This window comes from Phalacrocorax aristotelis, chromosome 1 (genome assembly GCF_949628215.1).
Source record: "Phalacrocorax aristotelis chromosome 1, bGulAri2.1, whole genome shotgun sequence".
NCBI classification, from domain to species: domain Eukaryota; kingdom Metazoa; phylum Chordata; class Aves; order Suliformes; family Phalacrocoracidae; genus Phalacrocorax; species Phalacrocorax aristotelis.
Window position 1 is genome coordinate 124,916,415 of NC_134276.1, and position 27,922 is coordinate 124,944,336.

The 27,922-nt window shown below is 40.7% G+C and overlaps 1 protein-coding gene across 1 annotated transcript; it reads left to right on the forward strand.

Annotated features, from left to right (window-relative positions):
• Positions 1-1,673: 1,673 nt before the first annotated feature.
• Positions 1,674-27,913, forward strand: TOMM70 (translocase of outer mitochondrial membrane 70). The gene is made up of 12 exons (XM_075105381.1): positions 1,674-1,982; positions 10,398-10,571; positions 11,843-11,969; positions 14,972-15,081; positions 16,937-17,085; positions 18,222-18,429; positions 19,014-19,148; positions 20,285-20,392; positions 21,545-21,661; positions 22,479-22,576; positions 23,082-23,204; positions 24,179-27,913. Exons 1-12 carry the CDS (start codon positions 1,728-1,730, stop codon positions 24,330-24,332), a joined length of 1,758 nt encoding a protein of 585 aa, XP_074961482.1. The 5' UTR covers positions 1,674-1,727; the 3' UTR covers positions 24,333-27,913.
• The last annotated feature ends 9 nt before the right edge of the window (positions 27,914-27,922 follow it).

Consider the following 27,922-nt stretch of genomic DNA (forward strand, 5'->3'; position numbering starts at 1 on the left):
CCTTTTCCTCAGTCTATTTAGCAATACAGATGTAGTAACAAAACTCCAGTTTCATTCGTGGGGTGTGGGTGTGAGGTTTAAGTACGGTACTCTGAAGTAGGACACTTCATTCTTAATAACAGGGGTGAAGGGGCCAATTGGTCATGGCCACCTTTGTTTTACCTTGTCCTGGGCAGACGAGACCGTGATTAGCACAAGGGCCTGGAGTACATGGGCGTGCAGACAGCATATCCTCAGATGTTGCGTATCAGAGCTTGGAGATGCAACCAAACCTGCAGCAGTCTGCTTTCTTGGCAGAGGCACAGATGGACAGGAGAAAGAGGAATACCTGCAAAACAGTACAGTAAGAAGACACCTGAAGCAATAAAAAGGATGTGGAGGCTGATTCTCTGGGTGAGGAAGAACATTCCTGGCCATATTCTGACAGCCATAATTTGACCGCGTCCTTGAGGCTACCAATCTGTACAGGCAAGGTACATCTGAAGGCCTATGCTAGCTCATGGGAAGCACCATGTGGGCAGAATTCAGGCTGTCCCAGTAGGAAGTTATCTGCCTGTTGATACATATTTTCTATCATACAGTTCAAGTTTCTTCTTTTCTAACATGTGAGACAGAACTGCAGCCTGTTGTGTGGAGTAGGAAATGCTTCTGGTGTGACGAGACAGGTGACAGGGAAAAGTGGGAGAGAGGCTGTCCCACAGCTTTGGCAAAATATGCTTACATAAATAGTAATAATCCGTAAATTAAGGGAGACACAGCTCAAGCTGTTTACTACTGAGCATCGAGATATATTGACTCATAGTCCCACAGGGCAAATTTTAGTTAGGCTTCTGAGGTATTTGCTTTGCAATCTTACTGTTGTTTTTATTTTCAGTCCTTTTTTTCTTCAGTGCAGCATGTGTCTTCACACATACTCCTTCCATTTCCCTCCTGCCTACAATGAAATTTCTAAGTATGAGATGACTAGTGTTATCCGAGTCTAAAAAAGTATCAAAGACAACTCCTTTTCACCCTCAGCCGAGTCCTCCAGGGAAATAAGCATGGTGCATTAACTTCCATGTATAAATGTCAAAAATAAACTCCAGTAGGTGTACACGTTAGGTGGAAGAATCCCCTGTGCATCCAGCACTGCAATAAAGAGAATGCCTGCTTCTTAACACTACATTGGTGTTGAGGTTTATTCCCGATTTTAGTGACAAGTAGAGACAGAAATGTAAGCTGTCTCTGCCTACAGGTAAGGATGTTAAGCAGGCATAGACAGACATATATAGAATGAATATCTATATACAACATACGCAAGACTCCAGTATTGCATATTGAAATATTTTATGGCAGATTCAATTAATAACAAAAAAAAAAAAGGAAATGGCATTTATAACAAGAATAATTTTGTTTCAAAATGTTCTAGTACAAAGTCCTACAAGCTTTGCATCAGTCTTATGTGTTAGCAGTCCAGAAACACCTTCTGCTCAACATTAATCTGGACCTAAAGACACACTCAGAGTATTTAGGCCGGGCCTAATAATTTACTTAACCCGGAGGGCTTCTGTGCCTTGCACGCTCCACCGCCCCGGGGCGCCCTGAGGTTACACCGCCGCTCCAGCAGGTGACGCTGTCGGGCAGGGCCGGGCGGAAGTGCTTTCCCGACCCGTGCCCTCCCGGCGAGCCCTGGGTGTCCGGTGACCCTTCCCTTCCCTCCCTCCTCCGGGCGGCGGTGTGAGCGCGTCATGGCCGCCTCGAAGCCCGTGGAGGCGGCGGGCGGTGGTGGAGGCGGCGGCACGGGGCTGTCCCGCTGGCAGCTGGCGTTGGTGCTGGGGGCGCCGATTCTATTGGGGGCCGGCGCGTTTTACCTGTGGGGGCGGCGGGCGGCCCGCCGCGGCGGCGGCGGCAAGGGCGCCAGCGAGCGGAAGACCCCTGAGGGGCGGGCGAGCCCCGGGCCCTGCGGCGGCGGGCAGCCCGATGGGCCCGGCCATGAGGAGATGGTGAGCGCGCGCCGGCGGCGGTTGGCCCGGATCCCTCCCCTCCGCGCGCGCGCGCGCGCGGCGGCCGTTAGTCCCTGCCGGTGTAAGAGGCGGGAGGGGAGAAGCGCCGCTTTCAACGGCAGGGAGGGGGCTTGCCTCCGCCTGGAGAGGGGACGGGGAGGGAGGGGATGGCCGGGCCCTCGGTCGGCGGGAGAGGAGATAGAGCCGGGCAGGCCGCCGGGCTCCTCCAAAAAGTGGTTGTCAAAGTCCCGGCCCCGGAGGACGCGTGCGAGGGGATGGAGCCGCGCGCTGCGGCGGGTGGGTGTGCGCGCTCGGGCGGCGGCGGCGTCTTGGGCTCGGCCTAAAACACGCTGGGAAGTCGGCCCGTGTAACGGCGGAGCGCTGGTAACCCGGCGTTAACGCTCACGGGTTTTTCTGCTGCTCTGGCTGCCGTTGGTAGCGCTTTGTTCGGAGCGCGTGTATTTGCTCCCCTCCAGGTACTTCGAAAAGTGCGTTATCGAACGCATCTTGTCATGAAGTACGCGTTAGCCACGTGAGTATGGGGCTGACGACGTGCTGCTGTCTGTCGGGTGAATGTGCTTCTGGTTCTGAGGTGTAGAGCAGCTGTGCGTTAGTTGCTTCCAGTAATAGTATTTTGAAAAGGAAACCTGTGATCTGTTTATTAGTCTGAGATGCTGGGTACAGCGGAGTGAAAAGAAAAATACAACCAAAATCTTTCGAAAATGAAATATTTTCCCTGAAAATACAAAAGCCTTACACTTCAAGAAACTGATACTTCAGAGTAGAGCTTGCCGTAGTAGATATGCTTTCAAAACTTACGTTTATCCTATTGTAAATTGCCATTCTGAGAATTTTCAGATAAAATGGTCTGTACAAAAATTGAAGGACAGCATGGAAAATCAGAATTCAGATCAGATCCATGGTTCTCTTGTATATCTGTATGTGGAAAAACTCCTCTAAGATGCACTTTCCACACATCTGCGGTCACAGATGTATCATGACGGTCATCTTGTGTTACTGAAGTGCCATTACAATTGACAAGCATGCTTAAAGTGGTGGATTTGGCAAACTGATTTGTTTGATAAGGAAATCCCATGGAGATATTCCTGCATTTTCTTCTCCCATTCTTGTATACTACCTGTAGTGCTCTGAAATGTCAGACCATGGCTAAAACTTACTGTCTGAAATGATCAGGACATTAAAAATCAACTTTGGGAGACTGGAAAAGGTCAGTTTTAAGCTTGATTATTTTAGCAGTGGAAACTAGTGTAATGTGAGTGAGCAGGCATGGGCAGGGACACATGGGGGTGGTAAGGAGAGTGGCACCTTCCATATGTAGTGAATCATAGGTACCCGTAGGCATTGCTGGAAGCGTAGTGAGCTGCAAAAGCTATGCTGGACCTGGAGGCAGTTACTTGAATGCAGTGATGTGTTAGTTCATGGGAAAAGAGTACTGAGCAAGTAGTAAACAGAGAACAAATTCAGACTTTGTTTGCTCTGGTAACTTTGGCTTGGATCTGGCATATTTATGGCAGTGTGCTTGCAACGTGTGAGCTCTGGTGTGCAGGCTGCTCATGACCTTTGTGTAGCTGCAGTGACTTTGCTGTTAACTGTGTTAACTCTGGGTTTCTTGATTGTATTTCTGAATTGCAGTATATGCTGTCAAGTGGCTTGTAGTCGTCCTGTAGTTGTACTTGAAGCAAGCACTTAAAACATTTAAAACTTTTATAGCACTTGATTTGAAATATTGTGTGTTTAGCTCTTTCAGATTGCTCCACAAATTAAATTACTGGAAGACTCTATACATCTAAGAATAAATAAATGGTTGAGTGATATGATCCAGAGTTCTTGAAGAGTGTCATTGCTTATACTGTAAAGAAATGAGAGATGTTACTTAGGAAAGCTATAGGAGAAAGTGTCAGATTTGCCTGATTACATGAGATAATTGTCTAGCTGGCCAAAATATGGCTGCAGCAGGAAGATTATTGTAGCTGCAGGTTCCCTTGACTGCTTTATGTCTGTAGGAGGGAGGACTGCCTTCCTGTTCCTCATATCCAAAGCAGTGATGCCATGTAGATTTCATGTTTCCACATGTATTTTATTAGTTATGGATATTATTGATAAGACCCTTGACTGAAAATATAGCCATTTCAGGTGCTTTACACTTAGTTAACTATCTGCATTGTATTGGTCTGCCTTTCTAATATGGTGGGGTATTTTTTTAAACTCAGTGGGATTTCAGATACAAATCTGTACAGTGAATAAGAGTCAGTAATTCATTTCACAGTCTAAACACAAGAGGGAAGTATTTTAGAAAACACGTAGGTCAATAATGAATGTGCTACCAACAGCTGTGTGTATGTGTGTGTCAGGTAACTATTAATTTACTTTTAAATGTAACTCAGGACTCAGACTTTTTTTGTACATTTCATTAAACCAGCTTTTGTATCTGTTTGATGCTCTGTCACTCTTTCTGAAAACATGACCTTGAGTTTTTCTGTTTGTTCTTTGAAAATTCATAGGGTCTAAAATTTTCATTGTTCTTTATTCAGACTTTTTACTGTTTTGCATGCAGTTCAAGCTTCTCTTTTACGTGCTGCAGAGGTCTCATGGTTTTTTTTCCCAGGCTGTGTCTGCACTGGAGGATTCTCCTGGCACAGATGCATTGGCCAAGTGTGTGATCTGTGACTGACATGTTGGCAGAAGCCCTTAGCATAGGTGCTATATCGGGAAAAGCTGAACTACTTTTGAGATTCCTTTTCCTGTAAGCACAGCTCCTCAACAGTGCAGTAAACTAGTAGTATTGCCCCAGTTAAACACCAGTGATAAAACTGTGCATCTATGGATGACTCAAAGGTTGGGAAGTCAAACTGCATCTGTTAATTACAGAAGTTGTCTTTGTTTCTTATAGTTTAGATGGAATGTGTTTTAGTTACTCAGTAACAGCAGTTGCTTTTTACACACTTTCTTAGTTTGTAGTGAATATTGCATAACTTGAACATGTTGGGGAAGTAAACTGCTTTGCATTTATTGCATTAATTGATGCCCGTTTGATTCATGGTTTTTTACTTATTCTATGATAACCTCTTAGCAAGTTTGTAACCTTCTTGTCTGACAGGAGCAAGCGCTGGTTAGGCAGCGAGGTAATGTGTCGGTTGGTTAGGTATTTTTTTCCCCTTAACTTGAAATAACTTCCGTCTGCGATAGCCCAAATCTCACCCCTTAACTCTTTCAGCAAGTTCATAGGCTAACCCTGTATTTTTGGTATGTGAGGAAGCATCAAGCAGAGATTCTTGAATTGTTTAGTCAGTTGTGCAGCATTGTGTGTTGCAGTCAAAGCCATTTGGGTCCACAGCAGTTCACTGTGTTTGCAGATTTTCCTCTGAGCTGGATATAATCCTTGAGTGCCATGGTAGGTGAATGTGGCCAAACTTCTTGGCTTGTGTGGTGCCACATATTGTGATCAACAGCCAACTAGTATGGCTTCTTTCCAGTATCTATTTTAGTAGCAATTGCTGAATGTTGCCTATCTCCCTGCTGTGACGTTAGATCAGTATATGAACAAACCCCTTTGTCTAGATATACTTATGTTGATACTTATTCTGAATTGATCTAAGCAAAGTATGTAAGAAGTTGTTGCTGTTGTGCTGTGCACCTGTTGCCTAATAAATCTCACTATTGACCTACTGTAAGTCTTCCATGTTTCATGCCAGCCGTAGTGGACAGGTGTAGAAAACTCTTAAACGTGTGTGTAATAGCAGTAGAATAATTGTTGGTCTTGCTCACGCGCAGCTCGCTTATTCATGGTAGGCTTGAATGGCAGGCTCATTTAAAAGGAAGGTGACTGATGGAGAATGCTGACAAATTGTACTGTAAACTTTAGCTTAATTATTTCTAACTATAATATGTCCTTGTTGTGCTCTGAATTTACATCTTAAGCTCATGTGGACATACTTTTTGTCATAGTGGTTTTAGTGCTAAGGAGACTCTTGGTCTTTCAGCATAGGTCTGACACAAGACTCAAGATGACGATTAGTCAAAAAAGGAGGAAAGACAGATATTCAGAAAACACTTTTTTTTTTTGGTACCTGATCTCATCAAGAGGGTCCTCTCATTTGGAGAGGAGAAAAGTCTAGACCAGAACGTTTTTTTTTAATTATTTTTGCAGGCTGATGAATTAAGATGGCTGAAACAGTACTCCCCCTCCACGTCATCTGTCGGACAAGGGCTCATGCAAATCCTCTTCAGCCAAAAGAAAATGCTGAAACTCGCTGCTTGTGCTTCTGTTGTAAATCACTGTCCTCACTGGCTGGGAGCAAATTTCTTGCTCTGCTTTAAAAAACAATCTCCCTCAAGTATATGAAGTTCTGAACTTTTGGTTTAACTGTATTGGTATTGCTGGGTGTTACTAAGCTTTATTATTCTTGCAGCTGGCAGTCTGTTGCTGTTCAGTTGCTGTTGTTTGCATGCACTTCATAAGCATTTTGTGAGGAAAGCACATTTGCTGAGGTTAAAGTAACAATTAAGAAATTTTTGTCAGTACTGTCTAGTCCTTAGACAGTGAGCAATTCACTTGTTTAGTTATGTAGATAACTGAGTGCTTCTCAAATACACAAGCATCCTTTGGCTTAAACTTTGTTTTAAGACTTGTTAGAGAACAGTTGCTGAAAGCAGTCCTAAGTACTGAGATGTTGGGGTTTTTATGTAACTGCAGATAACTTCTGAGCTATTTGTTTATACTGCCTTGGCAGATAATTGATGGTGCACTTCCATTCATTTTATTGAGCTGTTTTGCTTTGCACATATTCTTTGACCAGAAGATGACAAACTGTGAGAGTTTGTCTTGCTCTATATGGACCTTCACCTTGGGGACAAAAAATGACCAGTGCACTTCATGGAATGGCAGTGGGTGAGGTGAGGAGAAGCAGTGAAATTGGAGAATAATATCTAGAATTATTACATTTGCAAGGAAATAGAAGAAGAAGGTGTGAGATTTTTTTGATTACTTGTGCGTGTAGTACATTAAGTTTGCTTGCATAATCAGTTTCTTATTTGTGTACATCCTTGGTGTAGCAATTGAGAAGGACCCGAGGACTGAGAAGCAGCAGCTTAAAAATTTTGTCAGTGTTAAATCTAAGGCTTGATAAACTCTTTCAAAAACTGATCTTATGTTCAGAATTAATTTTTATATTCTTTCTTTGTGTGTGTGTGTTATTGCAGCATATGATGTGCCATGAGTTCTTTAATATCTTTTAGGAAAAAAAAAACCCAAGCCTGCAAAAAAACCCCAACAACAAACAACAAAAACATACCAAAGCAAAAGACAAGACTCATGAGTTTTAGCTTTTTATTGGTTTTGGCTTCATCAGGTTATGTTGCAGTTAGTTAAGTTGAATATGTCATTTAAACAGAAATTATTAAGCTGCTTTTTTTTTAAAGGTTATGAACGTTCTTAAAATATTTCACAAAATTAAAATAAAAGCTGTATTTTTGGTTTTGTTCTGTAAGTTGATCAGTTATATACCAAAACTATAAATTAATCCACTATTTTCTGCTATTTTTTTCTATGGTAAGAGTTTCATGTTTGCTAAGAAAATAAATCTCATCAGGATCATTATTTAAAAAAAGAGTTGAGTTTAAAACTTGGCATTGTGTTTTATCACCATTTGGGCTTCAAGATAGATACAACATTTTGGGGTTGTTTGAGTGCACAGTTTCTCTACAGTCTGTGTGGGATCCATTTTTCATGGGTATGAGATACTAAGCTACCCTTGTCTTTTCATCCAAGTCCTTATCAGAATGGGCTTATTGATGATACCGAGCTGCATCAGCCTTTGCATTTAAAATGGCAGCCATTCAGTTCAACAGTGTATTGCATGCGTACTGAGGACTATAGCAGAATAATGTGACTAAGATTGCAGAGAGAAACCATCTAAGAGCTGGGAGTTTAGTTTAAGGCAGCATAAACGAACAAACAAACTAAAGTTGGTTTCTTTCTTGCCATGGGCATTATTGCTGACTTTATTACATGATAGCATGTTGTGCTCTAACTCCTGACTCCCTGTCCCGAAATTTCTTGCGTCATGCAATATGTGGGACACAGAGTAACCATGGAGTTAGCATCTATTCAATGATTCGTTTCTGTATAGTTGGTTGTGTGGTCTGTGGTCCTACTGCTATTATTCAAAGCTTACTCTGATAACAGAGTTACTAATTTTAGTGGGTTTTTCTATGGTGTCATGCCTGTACTCTCTAAAGGTTTTGATCCCTGTTTCCTGCACTTAGGCTTGTCTGAAGACTTGATGCTTCCCAAGAACCAGCAGAGCACCAGTGACAGCCCCAGAACTACAGATTTCTTGCTTCTAGTTGTAATTCCTAGCCCAACCCTGACACTGGAGCAGCCATGGCGTTTGAATATTATCCAGTAGCCCTCATCTGTAGCACCTGTCTTTATGCGGGGACTGCAGTGCAGGGCTGTCAGAGTGCATAGGGTAGAGCAGACAGGCTGGTCAGCCTGAGGCGTATGTTGGTGTAATAGATCCCTGGGCTAAAGGAATTGGCAGTGATCATAAAGCAGTAATGTAGTTGCAGTGTAGGCTTAATCTCTACAGTCTTAAATAATTCATACTGGGAACACATGTTTGAATGGTACACAACATGGCCCACGTTTTGTGGCTTTTTTTTGGTACCAAGTAAATTGGAACAGCGCTGAATCTTGTAGATTATTTCACAAATGCAATTCTAATGTGGTTTGCTGTAGAAATGCAGAAGGAAAATTCAAGCTGACTTTAACACATTTAAGTTTGTCTGCTGCATATGTGTAACCCTTCCCTTAGTTAAGAAAAGTGTTGTTGTATTGGGAGCTAAATTTAGGATATACTTGAGGTAAATGTAACCTGTTCAGACTTGGGTTAAGTTTTAAAGAAACAACTTTGCAAAAACAGTTACTTGGCTTTCAGTAAAAACATGAGCACTGTGTACAAAAAGGGGTGAAGTTAATAACCTTTTATTAATTGGAATTTTAATCATTAAAAAACAAAAATCTAAAAGCCATACAGATTATCTTGCTCTGTAAACAATGGAGGTGGTGCAGATTGATTTCCTGTAAGCCCAGTGATTGGTGACCCATGAGAGAAGAGCTTTCTGGCAGTAGGGATATTTAAGAAATTCCCTCCCTTAAATGGTTTTGCTTCTAAGTCTCTCCTCAGGAGAGTGCCTGTAGGATACTTCTATTTGGATGCCTATTTTTATGTAGGGACTAAGACTGGTACCCGTTATCTGATACTCTCATGCCATGATTGGAAAGCAGGCCTTAAAAGTGGGGTTGTACAGCAGCTCCTGGGTCCCCTCAGATTTCAGTTTTAAAAATCATTGAGATGCTAAAAATTTTAAGTTTGTACTCTTTTCCTCCTCTGAGAGGTCAGTAGGATGGCATGTGTGCTCATACCACTGTTCATTTTGGTCTGGCAGGTTAGCCTGAACTGCCCCAAAATGTTGATCCTTGAAGCTAGGCCGTGAAAGAGGAGCAGAAATCCAGAAGATGAATGTTAGGATCTTTTGCAGCTCTTTTTTTTTTTTTGGAATGTGGGTCATACCTCTTTGATAAAGAGTGGCTTTCTACATCTGATTCCTTATAAATCGCAATGTTTGGTAACTGATCTGTAAATCTAGGGGTTATGGGTAGCAATGTTGGTTTCTGCAGAAATGCAGATGATCAACAGGCAGTGCAGAATGTAAAGATTCATTTAGCAGGGTCACAGGCCAGTTAGCAAAATTTTCCATCCTCTGCTAAGAATGACAGACTGTGATGGTCCAGCACTTTGTATTAGTGGTTGGATGAAGCAGGTTGCCTGAAGCTGTAGAGGAGTTAGCTGTAAAGTTAGTTAATTGTTCTAGTGTATGGAAGGGAAAACAGCTTTGTTTTCCCTACAGGTTTTATTCGTCTTGCCCAGTAGGTCTTTCCACAAAGTGTTTTCCATATTTAATTCATAGTCTGCTGAGTCAGCTCTGGTCTTATAGGCTATATGTATTTCAGTAGGAAAATTTTCCTATTTGAATTGCTTTGAGGGCTTTGTTGTCTTCACATATTAGTCTTTGGAGGAATAACTTAACTTATTGGTTCTTCTGATCACCAGTCAGATAAGATTAAAACCTGTTTAGTTTTCCAAAGAGAAATCACTGCATTGTTTAATACCATTGTAGTGAATCTTTTCAAGTTTGTCTCCTATTTGATGTATTTGCAAGAGAAAATCTGTTGTGTTCTTCCAGAAAACGGAAGGAGTGAGATTTTCAGAAGTCTAGGCTAGATTTACCACTCAGATCCATTTTACATCTTTGAGGATCAGCCCTTAAGCACATAGTTTGCGTGCGGTGATGCTTTTCTTGTTTGAACTGACCTATCGCTTCCTTTTTCAGAGCCCTCTTGATAGAGCCCAAGCAGCCAAGAACAAAGGAAACAAATATTTTAAAGCAGGAAAATATGAGCAAGCTATTCAGTGTTACACTGAGGCTATCAGCCTGTGCCCTCCTGAGAAAAACCTTGATCTTTCTACCTTCTATCAAAATAGAGCTGCTGCCTATGAACAACTGGTAAGAAATTAATTATGTGTTTGTTCTAAAAAGCTGCATTATAAATTATGTATTTTGTCGCTTCTGTCTACTGAAAGATCCCAGGTGGTGATTTCTACTGCCTTTACAACAAGATGCCATTGTTTGCAGCTGTTCTTCACTAGCTCATCATACTTTTCCACATAAACTAAAGTTATTTTCTATTAGCTATTCTCAGTCTATCTCGTACAATTCTTATGTGTCCATTTCTGGTAAGACAAGCTTTTAATTTCTTATCCTCTGGAACAATTTTCTTGTATACAAGTTAATTTTGCTTCTCTCTAGTAGAGTGTTTCTTTAATTGTTAGGTGAAGGGCCAAATATTTTGGAAGGATGCTACTTCAAAAATAGAACAAAACAATCACAGAAATTCTACTAAAGCCTGAGACCTAAATTTTGCAAATGCGGAAATAATATTTACTCAATAGCTAAGTATATGTGATATTAGTTTTAGGAGTCAACCAGTGTTGTTTATTGTGGTATCAATAGATTTGCTTAGAGGTCAAGTTGGTGAGCTGTATAAAGGAGTGGAAAAATTGGCTTTGTACAGTCTGAAGTATCAAGCGAGAGGCTGTGTGATTAGAGAAATCTGGTCTTGAAAGTTAGAGCAGAGATAAAACAGTTCTTGCCTAATCAAATACTACTTATAACACTAATGACATAATGAATCTCAAATGTGTGTGGTTTGTCTTCATCAGTTATTAGGAAAGCCTGTTTTGATAATCAATTTTGCAGATAAATGGATTTTTATTTCTTGATACCCTTGACCAGCTCTACTCCTACATATTCATGTATCATCCCTTTGTTGTAACATAGTGTAGTAAATTGAAATAACAAATTTTTAAAAAGTTTTTTAGTACTTTGCTAAACTTGTTTGTTGGTTTTCATTATGTTTACATCTTTTTTTTTTTCTTCTATTTGTTTTGCACCAGTCTTTCAGTCCCAGTGTTACCTCCTGCAAGCATCTTCGCATCAACTCATTATCTTCTCCCATATGCTTTGTACAACTGTCTGGTTTCGTTTTTCTGTAGGAATTCCTTTTCTGTTTTGTGGCTCTTCTGGTGCAGGTGGCTTCCAGTGGTGCCTGGCAGTTTCTTACTGAGAAACTTGCAGAAATAGAAGCAAGCAGGTAGAACCAGAGCCCTGGGAACTGCAGCTACTGTTAGGTGGGCATGACCCTGGAGTTGGTAGTGGAAAGCTAATATAATGCAGCTGAGTAGGGCCTCTCTCATTGTGTTGTTTTCTACCCGCAGCAAAAATGGACAGAAGTGGCACAAGACTGCACAAAGGCTGTTGAGCTTAATCCTAAATATGTAAAAGCTCTCTTCAGACGCGCAAAAGCCCATGAGAAGCTAGACAATAAGAAGGAATGTTTAGAAGGTGAGTGTGTCTCGATGTGTATACTTAAAAGTGGAGTTAGCTCAGGTGCTTTGGAGAGGATAACTTCTGGGATTGTTTTTACTTCTGAAGCTGCAGTAATAATAAAATCATAGAATGATTTGGGTTGGAAGGGACCTTAAAGACCATCTAGTTCCGAGGCCCCTGCCATGGGCAGGGACACCTTCCACTAGACCAGGTTGCTCAAAGCCCCATCCAGCCTGGACTTGAACACTTCCAGGGATGAGGCATCCACAGCTTCTCTGGGCAACTTGTTCCAGTGCCTCACCACCCTCAGAGTGAAGAATATCTTCCTTATATCTAATCTAAATCTACCCTCATTCAGTTTAAAGCCATTACCCCTTGCCCTATCACTACATGCCCTTGTAAAATGTCGCTCTCCAGCTTTCTTGTAGGCCCCCTTCAGGTACTGGAAGGCTGCTGTAAGGTCTCCCCAGAGCCTTCTCTTCTCCAGGCTGAACAGCCCCAACTCTCTCAGCCTGTCTTCACAGGAGAGGTGCTCCAGGACTCTGATCATCTCTGTGGCCCTCCTCTGGACTCGCTCCAACAGGTCCATGCCTTTCTTATGTTGGGGGCCTGAGAGCTGTAATACAGAATTATTTATTTAAAACCATTCATAGCTACTGCAAGTACATTTTCTTCTCTTGTAAGAAGAAGCCATTTCCCATTTTTCAAGCTGTCATCTGCTCAGATCTGAAATAGCTGCCTGGAAATTGATGTTACTGCAGCCACTCAAGGCATTCTTTTTTCCAGGAATCTCCATATCTTTTAGAATTCTTGTAACATGCTGAGTGGATAACCCAGACAACAGTTGTTCTACTTCCAAACAATAACAAACTTTCTTCCCTGATTGTTTAGAGAAATGGTGCTACTACAGAAACCAAGGTGTTTTTGCAGGTGGAGATAATGGTCAGACACAAGAGAATTGCAGTCTTTTAAATGTATTTGTCAGGTATTAAAGGGAAAACAGCTTCAGTAACTTCTTGTTTTAATATTAGTGCTATGTATTTGGCAGAAACTACTGTGTCATCCTTCCAAATACAATTCCTAACAGAATACATTTTGGACTGTCAGGAAGATGTGGCTGGGAAGCCATGAAAATTAAGGAGTGCTACAGGTCAGGTGTGTTGTCTGAGGCCACTTTTGAACTAAGGGACGCTGTTTGAAAGGACCCATTTAAATTTCATCAAGTGACATAATTCCTGCTGATGTACGATTAAAAGACAAATGAAATTTTCAGCTGTGCTCATCATCAAAGAAGGACAGAAAATAAATGATCTGACTGGCAAATCTAACTTAAATCAGTTTCATTATGCATAACAGCTAAGAATTAGGTCTGCTAAATTAGAAGGTAAATTCATTTATTTATCTGCTGGCAGAATGCCTTTCTGCTCTGTAAGACCATAGTGACTAGAAAAGGACTACTTGGGTCATTTAGTGTAGTCCTTTGTAACATTATTTGACCAACAGCTGCACTTCTAGAGTGCTATAATAATACCTAAACCTTATGTAGTTGCAATAACCTGACAGATGATAAAAACCCCAAGAAAGATCAAGTGGCTGTGCCGTAGTAGGATAGGTTTTAAATATAACTTGGTTTTAATGTTAGTAACAGTAATGTTTGTAGCAATTATTTTCAACCTTGATTTGTGTTTGATTTCTAGCTTGCAGCTTTTTAAGATCTGAAAATTACCTGCTTTTTCTGAACTACACCAGTTTTCTAATACAATACCGCTTTTACCTGCCAACCATGTATGGCCAGTAAAATCCCAGGAAGTAGGGTATGTCTGTGGTTGAGGAAAGCAAAACCAAACGCACACCCCCCCCACCCCCCCCCACCCCCCCCAAAAAAAGAAATCACCCCCACCAGCAAAAACAAACCCTCCAGTGATCCCTGGCAGTATAATTTGGGAAGAGGCTGCTGCCTCACCCAAGCCTGGGCACTAGTTTACAGCTGCCCACTTTGAACAAAGCATGTCTGCTAAGGTGGTGTAGTACAGTATTACTGCACGCTATTTTTCATGCACTTTCTGGGTGTAGCGTGTTTTCCTGGGGACTCCGATGTACTGCTTGACCATGCTAGAGCTGTGGGGAGTTTCGGTATAAATGATGGCATAAGTACCTATAGGGTGTAGAATTAGAGAAACTATACTTAAACTCCAGGGTAAACAATTCGATTTTTCAAGTGTTTTCAAACAATATGCTGTTTGAATTTCAAGTTCAAACTCTGTTTATCTTTATTGATGTTTAATTGAAAATTAAATAGGAAAAATCAGTGGTAGTATTACATTTCTCTGGATCCTCTAGTTAATGGTAATGTAGCATGTGAGCGCACCTCACACAGCAAAGCATGGTGCAGGCAGCAATGGGTTGACATTTGCAGAGGCTCTATGTGTGAATGAGTGATGTGATATGGGCTGACACTTTAAATAGGCCAGCAAGCTCTCTCTTTTAAACTTGCTACATTCCAAAGTGAGAGGTGAGCAGAAAACGTTGAGATATAATATGGGAAGATTTCTTTAACTGAGGAAGGAGCAAGATGTGATTTGACTGAATGGGAATTTTAAAAGTAGAAAATTAGGACCAGTCCCAGAAGAGAAGCTGTGTTAACACTTTTAATGTGAACGTAATATGAACATAATTACTATCCCCAAAGTTTCAAAGTGTTGAAAGCCCCTGCTGGAGGTATAAATTTTCACTATTCATCTAAGTATAGTTGGCTCTAGATAAAAACATGAAGATAAAAAGAAACGTAATTATTTCACTCACTGTCATGAAGCCCTTTTATCACAGGGAAATAATTTTGGATACAATTTTTTATCTTGGAAAACATGGTAAATACAGCAAACTGGAAACAGGCTTTTACCCTTGAAGAGGATGTTTATTAGTTTGACAGTAATGCATTGTAATCATGGCACATTTTAGTGTACTGCAGTGACTACCAGAATTTGTCTTTAATTTCACTTTTGTATGTTGTTTTCTAGATGTCACTGCAGTCTGCATTTTAGAAGCCTTCCAGAACCAGCAAAGTATGTTATTAGCTGATAAAGTTCTTAAACTCCTTGGAAAAGAAAAGGCCAAAGAGAAATACAAAGTAAGGCTTGTGATATTGCTGGCAAATTCTGATTTCGCCTCACTGGTTGTTGAAATGTTGATTATTGGCATTCTGTTGACTGTTGTAAGCAGTTGCTGTGTTCATCTGCTGAAGTATAAGAGTTGACAGGAATGGTTTTGTACAAAGCTACTGTTGCACTGATGTTTTCCTTTGGGTCCTGTCCAAACTTTTTGAAACCTCAGTAGGGAAGAGAGGCCTATTTCTAACAATTGCTTCCCTTTAATAGTCATATTGTGACATTCAGGAGACACCTAATTTGGTGTGCTGTCTTACGTGGGGGTTTTCTGGACTTGCAATATAATGGAAATGGGATATATTGGAACAGCGGTAGCCAAATGTTCAGTTGCATGTCAGATGGTTGAGTTAGGTATGTGTGTTGAGATAGGAAAGTTTATAAATAATAATGAAAATTGTGTAAAAATGCTGGGTTCCCTATGTAAAGAATAGTTTAAAATGAGAAGAATGATGATTGAGGGCTTTTTCCCCAGGTTATTCTTGGTTTTATAAATATAAATTTCATGCAGGAAAGATTAAGTTGACAGCAGAATTCAAGCATTTTAGAAAGTGGCGAAATAATCCTGTTTTAAGGTTGGGATCTTTTTAAAAATAAAAAGAAGAAAAGCATAAAAGCACTGCTTAAGAAAAAATGATGCAGTGCAAAGTCACATCTTTTTATTAGTAGTCAGACTTCCTGATTCTGTCTTAAGAAATATGCCTTCATCTCCTAACTACCACAAATTACTTGTGACATTCAGTCACTGGCTGTTTCTGTTCCGTTTCTGTGAATAGGTGCCCATACTTGCACTTTCTATTCTGGGGCTCAGAGGTCTTTCCACTAATGCTTGGACGCTGCAAAAAAGAGAAATATGGAAGTGTAAGGGTAGCCAGGAGCAGTTGTTGTAAGCAGCTGTAGGCTTACAAAAAAGTTGGGACAGGTATTAAAACATTCTCACTTGTTAGTAAAACATTCATGCTTGTTTTTTGTGGTGATGGTTGAAGTACTGAAATCCATGTTGGTTTTGAGATGCTGAATTTCTTTCCTATAGAAACTCACATTAATGTGTGATGTTGAGGTAGCAAAAATGTATTGTGCTATTAGTGTGGTGGTGGTAGCATCATAAAGTAGCTGTGCTTCAAATAGGCAGTATGACAGTAGAACTTAATAGAGAAATTCAGAAAAGTGCATTCAGACTTCTCTTGCAGGAGGGATTGAATCGTAATTCTTGTGCGCAGTGTTCATTTTGAGCAAGAAATATTTTTCGGCTGTGAGAAGGATTTTGTATCTGAGAGGTGTTACTTCTGGGCCTTCAAGTAAAATGTGTGGTATCTGGCCCAAGCTCCACATAGGTTTAGGATATTGCCTCATTATTCTTCATTATAACAGTAGCAGCTTTCCTTGGACAGCTTGGAGAAAAGGTCAAATTGGCATTCAGAATCTACTTGAATTTAGGCTTATGATTAAACTGCCAGCTTGCATTTTTCACCCAATTTATGTGCACACATACTGCTTTAGTACATCTGCCAAATATCTTCTGATATCTTAAGAGCCCTCATTTCTAGCCACACATGGAGAAAGATACTGTCTCCCTCCTCTCTTGAATATCTTCACTGTTTCTACTGGTGATGGGTATTGCGTTGTCATCTGAAGCTTAAATAATCTCTAAATATCAAACTCAAACAAAAAATATCAGACTATCAAGTGAGATAATGGAAAGCCATACGTTGGTTCTTTCATGAACAAATTTTTTTGCAATCACAATTGTTTATCCATTTCCATATTTACCATCTGATCTTATACCATCTAATGACTTGAAATTACATTTCTCTGTTTCAGAATCGTGAGCCTCTGATGCCCTCACCACAGTTCATTAAATCCTACTTCAGTTCTTTCACAGATGATATAATCTCCCAACCTTTGCTTAAGGGTGAGAAATCAGATGAAGATAAGGATAAGGAGGGAGAGGCTTCTGAAGTAAAAGAAAAGTGAGTGTACAGTACAGTTGGGAATTGTTTGCTATTGGAATTAAGTTTTCAGTGATTTTGACTTTCTGCTCAGTGTCACTTGCTGTTGTTTTTATAGTACTTGGCATGGGAAATCCTGTGGTAATAAAGTGAGCCTATGAAATAAGATCAGTATTAAAAATGAAACTTTTATGAAAGCTGACTGGCTAGTTCCAAACTGTAGGTGGCTTCGATCCACTAAACAGAGGAAGGGCAATGAGATTGGGAAGATACACTGAATATTTACTGCAGTATCATAGTAAATCTTACGAGATGGGAGGACTGGAGAGTGCTGAATAGTGCTTCTGGAGAAAGGAATTTTTTACACTGAAGGAGAGTTTCCAAGGAAGAGAGAAGGGTAGTCTTTGGATTGGAAGGGAGAAGACAAGCTAGGAAGAGGGTCTTTTTTAATGAAAACTGAATTTACAGCAACTGAGGCTGAAAGGGTGTTCTATCTTTCTGGAGTCAAATTGCACATAAATGAGAGGTTTATTCTGACACAGAAAAGCTTAGCTTTTTCTTTTATTGAGTGGAGCTTGAGTACCACATGAATGGTGCTTTAACTTACTGTGCTGCTTTCCAGTTTATTTTTGGAAGATACCACTGCTATTAGTATGGAAACCATTGCAAACAGCATTATGAATTTTTTTAATTTTTAAGTAAGATCTACAGGCAGATTCACTGAATCCGGGTCACTTAGCTGAGGACGAGGCAGTGCTTACTGTAACTCTTGCTGCATATAAACTGCACATTGCTAGGTTTAATATTTCACTTTTCTGACCTGGAATTCCATCCCAGCCCTCTTGTCTTAAGGCAGAGATTCTCTCTGTCCTTCATGTGAAAAAAAATTTCAAGGGACAAATGAAGCTCAAGGTCATGAGCTTTAAAGCATTTCTCTTCTTTATTTTCAATGTAATTTCGCCATTCTTTGTCTAAATTGCTTTCAGTCTGTGATGGCTTTGTCCAGGAATATTTGTAACTTTACGTATTATGCTGGTGTTGAAACTGAGTATAGCAAAAGTTAGTATTTGTTATGGTTTAATGAAAAATCTGAATTGGAATTGCACTGCTCAGTGAATGCGTGTGTATATATACAACTGTTCTTATATCATTTACAGCTCTGGCTATTTGAGAGCAAAACAATATATGGAAGAAGAGAACTATGACAAAATTATCAGTGAAAGCACGAAAGAAATTGAAGCAAAGGGAAAATACATGGCAGAAGCTTTGCTTCTGCGGGCTACTTTCTACTTACTTATTGGCAATGCAAATGCTGCCAAACCAGACCTAGATCAGGTCATCAGCATGGAAGATGCAAATGTGAAGGTAAGAATCTCACGGCTGGATTGTAGTTTGGGTTGAGAAAATGTAAAAGTTAGACAATAAACTTGTAGTATAGCTCAAGAAATTATTTTTTCCAAGGTTTTGCATACTATAATGGGAGTATTCTGTTTTATTTACTGTTTCATCTTTTTATTCCTGACAAGTTGTTTTTCAAGGGCTTGTTGATTTTTCGAGATAGCTGTGCCCAGTAACACAAACTAAAGAACAGAGGAAATAGAATGAATCAGAGGCTTATTCAGTCTGAAAAGTCAGTTCATATGGAAGTACAATTAATGTTTTTCTCTTGAACTGCTTCGAAAAATGTTGATGTATTTGTAAGCACAGGGAACCTGTTTTATAAAGGATTTTGGCTGGGTTGAAAATCCACTCGGAAACATAGGCTGACATATTTGAAAGTAAGCAAGGGAGTTCATTTAGAGGCAATATGAAATTCATTTCTGCTTAGAATGAATGAAATCCATCAGTGGGGGAAACTAGTCAAATGAAAAATTTACTGTAATTGTAACACAGCCTTAAATCTGGAGGAATGTTGGAGTGGCTGATGTTTCTTTGACCTTTTTTTACAGCTCCGAGCTAATGCTCTGATCAAACGAGGAAGTATGTATATGCAGCAGCAGCAACCCGTGCTCTCCACTCAAGACTTTAACATGGCTGCTGATATTGATCCTCAGAATGCAGATGTTTACCACCATCGAGGACAAGTAAGAAACATTAGAGATTTTGTCCGAATATTTCAGTATATACTGAAGAGACACTTTTTACTGTTTGTGGCAGAGAAAGATGAACTCCTAATTTGGAACTATTGAGGAATAAACATGTAAGTCTAATTTGCCAGTTCAAGTCAGGCAGAAGCAGTTTATTTCTGTAGCTATAGGAAAGAACGCAGAGGGACAGAGGTTCAGTCCTCTGTCAATATGAACTCTGACTTGAAAGTACTAGGGCTTATATACATTTACAGCAGATAGAAGCTGCTCTGTGAAGGGGTCTGATGTGGCAGAGCAGCATCTGTGTAGAAGGAAGCTTTGTTACAGCGGATGTAACGTGTGTTCCTGATAACTCGGCAACTGCAGCACTGCGGCCTAGACTTGCATCTGTTCAGCTCATCCCTCTCTGGCTTGTGACGCTGCTGTGTCCTTGACTAATTTCTAGACCTAGAGAGGCCTGCTTCCACAGAACTGTAATACAAAAGGTGCTGGAAGAAAAAAGGAAACACTACCATATGCAGATATGCTAAGTCCTATTTGTAAGGGAGACTTCCACGGATCAAGTGCCTCTCTCTATGAATTCATTAGACCTCTTTAGTGCTCAGAATTAAGAATGGTGTTATGTGCTGATTGAAGGGAATGAAGGTTTTCTGCAGATTGAAAATTCATGTTTTACAGTAGCTTCACAGTAAAGTGAGAGAATGATGAAGTGAGCTCCACTCTTGTGGAGGAATAAGACTGTCAAAATTTTTTTTGAAGTGCAAGTAGGGAAAGACAAAATGTTTCAACATCCAAATAGTCAACAGGCATTAACTACAGTGAGGCAAAGCAACTTCAGAAAATGCTGCATAGTTTTGGAGACTGGACATAATGCTAAAGCAGTAATAGCAACTGTCTAAAACACAAGCATTCTCAATCCCTACACATGAACATTGCCTTTTTGTGTACGAAGCCAAAGTTTCACTGGTGGCTTTGTTATTTTAGGGCAGTGATTTTTAGTCATGGGTTTTGTAGGCTTATGGGCAGTTCTGAAACTGGAGACGGTATGAGTAACTGATGCTAACTGAATTATCGCTTAAGTGCCTGAAGTGCAGATTAAATACAGAAATAGGATTTTCTTTCATTCTGGCTAGCTGAAAATCCTGCTTGACCAAATTGAAGAGGCCGTGGAAGACTTTGATGAATGTATCCGATTGCGACCCGATTCTGCCTTGGCTCAAGCACAGAAATGTTTTGCTCTGGTAGGTAACATGCTGGTGTTTATCTGGGTGCTCTTTATTTTTAAAGAGTTCTGGAAAACATTCTGTATTTCTCTCTCTTATTCTAATTTAATGGAAAAGTAGGGCAACAAACATCTCTATCTTTTAACAATAAGGTAAAGAAATAATGCAACAAGTTTATTCGGTTGGAGTAAGGGTTTGCCGCTTTCATTTTGAAATGTTCGTTGTTCAAACAGTAGGTCATCTCTTCTGTTTTGTGGTAGAGGAACATACATCTTCACTCCAATTAGAATCAGAATGTCCTGAGTTGGAAGGGACCCACAAGGATTGAGTCCAACTCCTGTCCCTGCACAGGACAGCCCCAGAACTCACACCATGTGTCTGAGGGCTTTGTCCAAATGATTCGTGAATTGTGCCAAGCCTGACGATATGACTGCCTCCCTGGGGAGCCTGTTCCACTGCTCCGCCACCCTCTGGGTGAAGAACCTTTTCCTAATTTCCAACCTAACCCTCCCCTAGCACATCTTCCTGCCATTCCCTTGGGTCCTGTCATCAGTCACCAGTGAGAAGAGATCAGCGTCTGCCCCTCCTCCTCCCTGTGTGAGGAAGCTGTAGACCGCAATGAGATCTCCCCTCAGCCTTCTCTGGGCTGAACAAACCAAGTGACTTCAGCCGCTCCTCATATGGCTTCCCCTTTAAACCATTCACCAAAGGTATTACATAAAATTGATTTAAATAAAGCTTTAATGTTGGGGAAAACAGTCATTTTCTAGAAATTGGAAACAAACTATTTCAAGCTAGTACAATGCCTCTGCATGCAGGAATCTTCTGAGGACAGCTTTGCATGGTGTGAACAGGGAGGAATTCTAGGCTTGGAATTTCTAGGCCTTTGAAGTAGAGGGAGGCTATTGGCAACTACCAGGCCTTATGGCTTCCTTCTTTCACCCTTTTTCCTCTCCAAGTCTGCTCTGCCAGAGACTTGGACACATGGTAAGTTCCTAAAAACAGAATTGGTAGGATGTACAGTAGGATACAAAGGATGTCACCTTCTGGAACTTTTAATTGTTACGATGCATGCATCTCTTGGGGAAGTGGGTAGAGGTCTGATGAACCTTTTTTGTATTGTTTCTTTTTTTTCCTTTTTTATTTTTTTCCTTTTTCTTTCTTGAATAGTATCGCCAAGCTTATACAGGAAATAATCCTTTGCCTGTGCAAGTAGCCATGAAGGGCTTTGAAGATGTCATAAAAAAATTTCCAAAGTGCGCTGAAGGCTATGCACTCTATGCTCAGGTACATTTTTATCTGTCTTAAAAATAAAAAGCTGTCTTCTCTTGCACCTTTTATCTTGGTTAACATGCATTTCTTCAAATAATATATGAAGATTTCTGAGAATAAGTTTTGAGATAACGCATGCTGTCTTTATTAAGCTACCTGAATTTATGATTATGGATGTTGTCGGGTAGAGAAAGTCAAGGGGGAATTTGTGGAGCAGAATATAATTGAGAGTCAAGGGTGGTTATTAGGAGACAGAGCTCTGTATCCTACTTCCCCTTGAATTCCTGCATGTGTGTGTGCCATCTCACTCGATGGATTACTCTAGGTAATTTGGGAGTTAAATATGTGGAACTGGGGTAACAGTTTCATTCTGTTACAAATTACACATACTAGCTAAGCAGAGTTTAGTACAGATGTTCAGAGTATACCTGTAACAGACTGTCATTTCTAAGAAAACGTACTGCTGGTTCTAGTACGAAGCATGCGATGTTCTGATTTTAAGTAGGTGGGCTGTGTGGATGTGTTTCCTTTTGAAAGACGATATTTGAACAAGGAAGAAGTTGAGACTTGCAGGTGCAGACTTTTAGAACAGTTTTTGCTTGCAGTACGGATGGTACTGTGATCAGTAATTTGTGCACTTGAAGCCTAGCAACTTTCTTCTAAAAGTCTAGATTTTGAAACTTAACTCCGGTAACTGATGTGCCTGGTCTGTCCTGCAATAAGAGCGCTGTATCTAATCTCACATCGTTAGTATGGTTTTAATTAGATTTAGCCTATCGTGGAGTGCATGGTTTGGTTGTGTGTTGACATCCAGGTTTCTCTTTTGACGCAGGCACTAACTGATCAACAGCAGTTTGGCAAGGCTGATGAAATGTATGATAAATGCATTGACCTTGAGCCAGACAACGCCACTACGTATGTTCATAAAGGGTATGTATTAGGTTTGTGGTCCCTTTTGTCAAGGGCAGTTGGCTTATTTACATGGATCAACCTGAATTGAATGCTAGTGTTTAGAACTTTAGCCAGGAGAAATAACTTTGTGAAAACATGTCAGTGCTGTTAAATGTATTTCTACAGTTTCTCTTGACTGAACTGTAAATAAGTTTCAGGAAAGTTTTCGTTAGTGTTCAGTCCTAATAGAGTGTCTGCTTGAAGTATATCTGACTTTTACTTCAGCCCTATCTGAATTTCAGCTTTGTGCTTAAGTTTTCTCTTTCATAAAACAACTTGTAAGAAGTCTTTCTGGGAGGAGTTTACCTTTCTCTAGAGTCATTACATTGGTAGCATGGCTTATTGAAAGTTAAAAGCCATGAAGTTACGGTCTGCCCTGCATTAGGAATTAAATACCTTTGGGATTTTTCTTTTTTGTGCTTACGTGGCGAGGGTTTTTGGAGGGTTATGTGAAGTTTGTTCAAAGGTTTTCTTTCTCTTCTAGTTTACTTCAGCTCCAGTGGAAGCAAGATTTAGACAAAGGGTTAGAACTTATAAGCAAGGCCATTGAAATTGATAACAAATGTGATTTTGCATATGAAACCATGGGAACGATTGAAGTGCAAAGGTAATGTTGAATTGCGGTGTTAAGAGTTCTTAGTTACTTTTGGAATTACAGAATTCCTTTGGATTTTCTTATGGATCTTAAGCCTTTCTTAAGATATTCTCCGCAGTGCTGTGCAAGGCCACCTCTTATCTGAATTCCTGATTTCAGTTCTGTAACTCTGAGGCGAAGCCTTCCTTTCCCTATGGCATAGTTCTGCTTTATGATTTGACAATTCTCATTTTCACCAATTTCATACTTATTGGACAACATGGAGACGAGTCTGTGTGTGTTTAAATACATCCCTTCTGCATTTAAAGTGACTTCCTTACACAGGAAGCCTAGTAATGCTTACCTAATGTAGTCCTTAAACATACCTTAGTACTGAGGATCCTGAGCTGTACTCTCAAGCCTGATGATTTGGGTTTAATTCCAGCAGGACTGCAGTTTGCAAGCTCACAGCATAAAGAGGAAAGACTAATGCACTAGTGTGTAACAGTGTATTGTATTACAGTTGTGCAAAAGTTCGGGGTGTAGCTGAGTCTTTTTTTTTTACATGTCCAGCCATCAAAAGAACAGACAAACTCTTGCCATGAGAAATTTTGCAATTGTTTCCTATTTAAATAATGTGAGCTCTCATCTGTGCTAGTTTTTCTCTGAAGTATACAAACTCTTTTCAAGGGAGGTGAGAGTTCATTTATTTGTCCCAGCATTATCTTTGCAGTAAACTTGGTGTCCTGTGGAGAACATTTTATCCACTACTACCACCCCATGGGGGCTCTCAAGAGGAAGGCTGTTTGACAGCTGTCCTAGTTGCTTAGGCTTGGTAACAACTTCTCTCAGTTTGCTCGTCATCGCAAGTTCTCGTGGTGGCTCTTCTCAAAGCCCTTTTAAGCTGTTAGTAGTGGAGAGTGTAAGTCCTGAAGGAGAAGAGATGCTGTGGAGACAAAAAGATTGCTTTGCTGGTCTTAATTGGATGACATTATGGTTTATTTCAGAGGTAATCTGGATAAAGCCATTGAAATGTTCAACAAAGCTATCAACTTGGCCAAATCTGAAATGGAGATGGCTCACCTCTACTCGCTCTGTGATGCTGCCTACGCCCAGACGGAAGTTGCAAAGAAGTACGGATTGAAACCACCAACACTGTAAAGAAATGAGGAGGAAATGACCTCCTAAAGTGAAGTTGCCCACTTCAGCTGGCCCTAAAGACGCTGTTGCAGACCATGTTGAATGGTGGAACTTAGTTTTTTCCCCGTTTGTGGTGTTGTCATTTGCTACATCTGTTAAACGTTTAGGTGTTGTGGGAGTGGTTGTTCAAGGAAGTATGCGGTGTTGCGTCTCGTTCCTTCTGCAGCAAAAACCTTAAAGCGGGTTAAGGGAAATAAAGTTGCAGGGGAATGAAAGGCAGATATTTTGGCCATGCAAATAAAAACTTCACACTGGTTGATTTTGGGTGATTATGTTGTGGGCGATTTTTGCTTTATCAAACAATATTACAGCATGTGGGGTTTTTTTCCTGTTGATTTTAAAGGTAATACTAGTCAGTGCTGTAAAATAGTTTTCTTTTTTTATATGCAATTAATCCTTGAGGGTTGATTTTAATCTTGCAAAAAGGAAAAAAAATAATTTTCAAACTGTTTAATAATAGAGGGATTTTTTAAGTCAGTAGGTGCAGAGAAAATCCCTGTAAACATATGCAAGCATGCACAATCTTCCCTTGAAGCCCCTCCCACCCTCTGCATAACTTACTTGGAAACAGTCCTGTGGCAGCTACTAGGGAATTAATTTGCTAGTCCTTCTCCTCGCCCCAGAAAGCCCTAGCGTACTGTATAGGAGAGCTAGTAAAAAGGTTGGCTGAGGAAGGAGCTTGGGTAACACTGCTTCAGCGTAGGTTTTACTGGAAGAAAGGCCATGTTCTTGTGCAGCAGTCCTTACTTGAATGTCACCGGAAATTGTTCTGGAGGGTTCAGAGGGACTTTCAAAAACAGAAAGCGCTGCTGGGAGTAGAGCTGCCAAGGTAAGGTCATGCTTGCATATAATCTTTGTAACCTCTGATGCTCTTGCTTAAATGTAACAGCTAATACACCGTCTAAATTCTCGTCAGTCTCTAGAGACTGCTGTGTTCTAGTCTGCTCCTTGTAATAGCCCCTTTGCAGGATTAAGTGAGGTAAGGAACAAAGCATAGGCTAAAACTTGAAATCACAGATTTAGAATCTGTACCGCTTTCCTTGTTTGTCAGACCCTGTCTTGTCCAAGATGACAAATACTGTAGAAAGGAAGCAGCTGTTCTGCAAATAGCAGATTGGCAAACCATGAAGTACTCGCATGAGCTGTCTTCCTTGAGCTGGGGACTTCACAGAGGGCTCTCTTGCTTTGGGTTGATCTTTCTGGTGCGGTAGTCAGTCAGTCCATCCTGCCTCTCCCTGGATTGATGTGGCTGGATAAACCTCATGCAAATACATAACCGATGTAGCTTAATTTATGACGCACTAATTTGGGCTTCTGTCATGGAATCATAGATTTGCTTGTGCTGAATTGTCTAATGTATTTCATCTTTTAAAGACGTGAACCATGCTGTGGTCAAACTGTCTTGTTCTCAAGTTGTGCCACCACAGAGCAGCACTTGTATTTTCAACTTGACCTGCTTTTCTCCCAGCAACTCCAGCTGAGAAGTGAAATGGTGGAGAGTAGACGTAATGATGTAATAATTCTGTTTTAGCTAGCTCAGTAGGTGATCTGAAATCATAGCGTTGGGGTAGAGTTGAAAGCACTGGAAGGTACTGGCAGCTTCTAAGGGCACCGCACATAACAAGTGTCAAACGTCTTCTGGAACTTCCAATCTCTGCATCAGTTACCTGGGAAAAAAAATACACCAGACTGACTGATGCGTCCTGTTCTCCCGAGGAGTTTTTATTCGCATGGCCTTATTTACATTGGCATTTTCCCCTCTTCACCGGACCTGTACCCTGTTCCTTACCCCACCCAATCAATTAAGGGAAAAAGCATGTGCTGTCGAATACTAGCATTCCAAATCATCAGACTTTTGCCTGTTCTTGAACTAGTTTGAACCTGCACTGAAAGGATGCATTGTCTGTAATTTTTTTTGTAAATGACGTATCACCTGTAAACTGAAAAAATAAATATTACCTTCAAGTCTCTCTGACATGTATAAGAACAGGTTCTGATGAAAGTGTTCTCTGCAGTGGTGCTCTCACTGCGTACTTGAGGTTGCTCTGAATCTAGGAAGGACTAATGATGGCTGACTTCCTGGCATCTTCTCTCACATCAACCTTTCAGAGAAAATGAGGAGGAGATGTGGAATTAACAAGTCTTATCTCTGATTCCTTCTGTCGCCCACAGAGGTATGACCGGGAGAGTGGAAGAGTACAGGGGAAAGGAAATCCAGCCAGGAAAGCTGGGAACCTGTAGCTGGTGCCCTGTTAATGTGTGTATGCGGGTACATCCCTTGTCTGAAAGGGATTTTTTTTTAATGGTTGATATAGTTGAGGTTTTGCTTTGAGCCGGGTGCGCATGCAAACTTTGAGACAAGCTTTCTTTAGTGGGGAGCAAGAGCTGAAGTGAAACAAGTATTACTGCTATTTTAAAAAAAAAATCTGTTGAAATAATGTAAGGAGCTAGTACTGAAGCCACGGATAAAACTGGTGTGTCCTGGAGGCTCTGGGGGGGTTGCTTCTACCCATAGTTGTCTTGCATCTTAATTCCTATCATGTAAAATCCCTGTTGTTCGAGGCAAGTTGGCCAAAATGGAGCTTAAAAGTTGTGACTTGAATTACTGGGATCTAACTGCAGGTTGAGAGTGAAGAGGGAACTGACCTATAGTAAGGAGCTGAACTGTAACTTATTCTGGGACTATTAAGAGCAGCTTAGATGCAGCTTTAACCAGGCTTCCCAGCTGCCGAGGTAGTAACGCTGCCTGATACAACAGGCATTACTGTGTTTTCTGCCACTTCTTTAAAAATAATTTAAAGTCTTGCAGGCTGAAATTCTGGAGCTATATCAGGGCTGTTACTGGCTGGTTTTCTATACACAGAATACTGGTGTGTTTGTATTATGGATATTTAAAGTGCCTGTTTTGTACCAACACAGAGATTGAGTATCGAGTGCTTTAAGTATTACCTGGCTGAGAACTGACTGTGTACTTTTTTCACTGAAGCCCCCAAAAATTCCCAGTCCCATTTGTATCCCTGCTGAGTGGATTGCACTGGAGACTCCTATACCATGTTCCTAAAACAAGGTGCTTAGTTGTCCTCACAGACTGAAGAGGACTGAGCTCGTGTCACCTCTTCAGCCGAGTCCACCAAAGTAGCTCGCTACAGATTTTCATCCGTTCTCTCCGTTTGGGATTCCAGGGGAGGAGGGTCCAGGCCATGCGTTCTGTTGTGGGCTGCACTTTGCATTTTTAAAATGAAGTGGTCAGCTCATGAGCTTCCTGTACTACTTTAATTCTCCAAAGGTAGTATTTAGTTCCTGCTGTGCTGCATGTTAAACTAGTATAGAGAGGGGAGGGAAAGACCGATGGAGTAGTTTAGAAAAATAGATGTATAATAGTTACTGTGATTTAGAAGTTGGAGCCTGGTGATGGCCGTGGTGGATGCTGACTGTTGAGTATGTGGAAGGCACTAATCTCATGCAGGAGACTTGACTCAAATGGTAAATTGTTAATTTTTTTAATATTTATTTTTCAACAAATAAATCTTCATTTCACCTTGTGCTCTGTG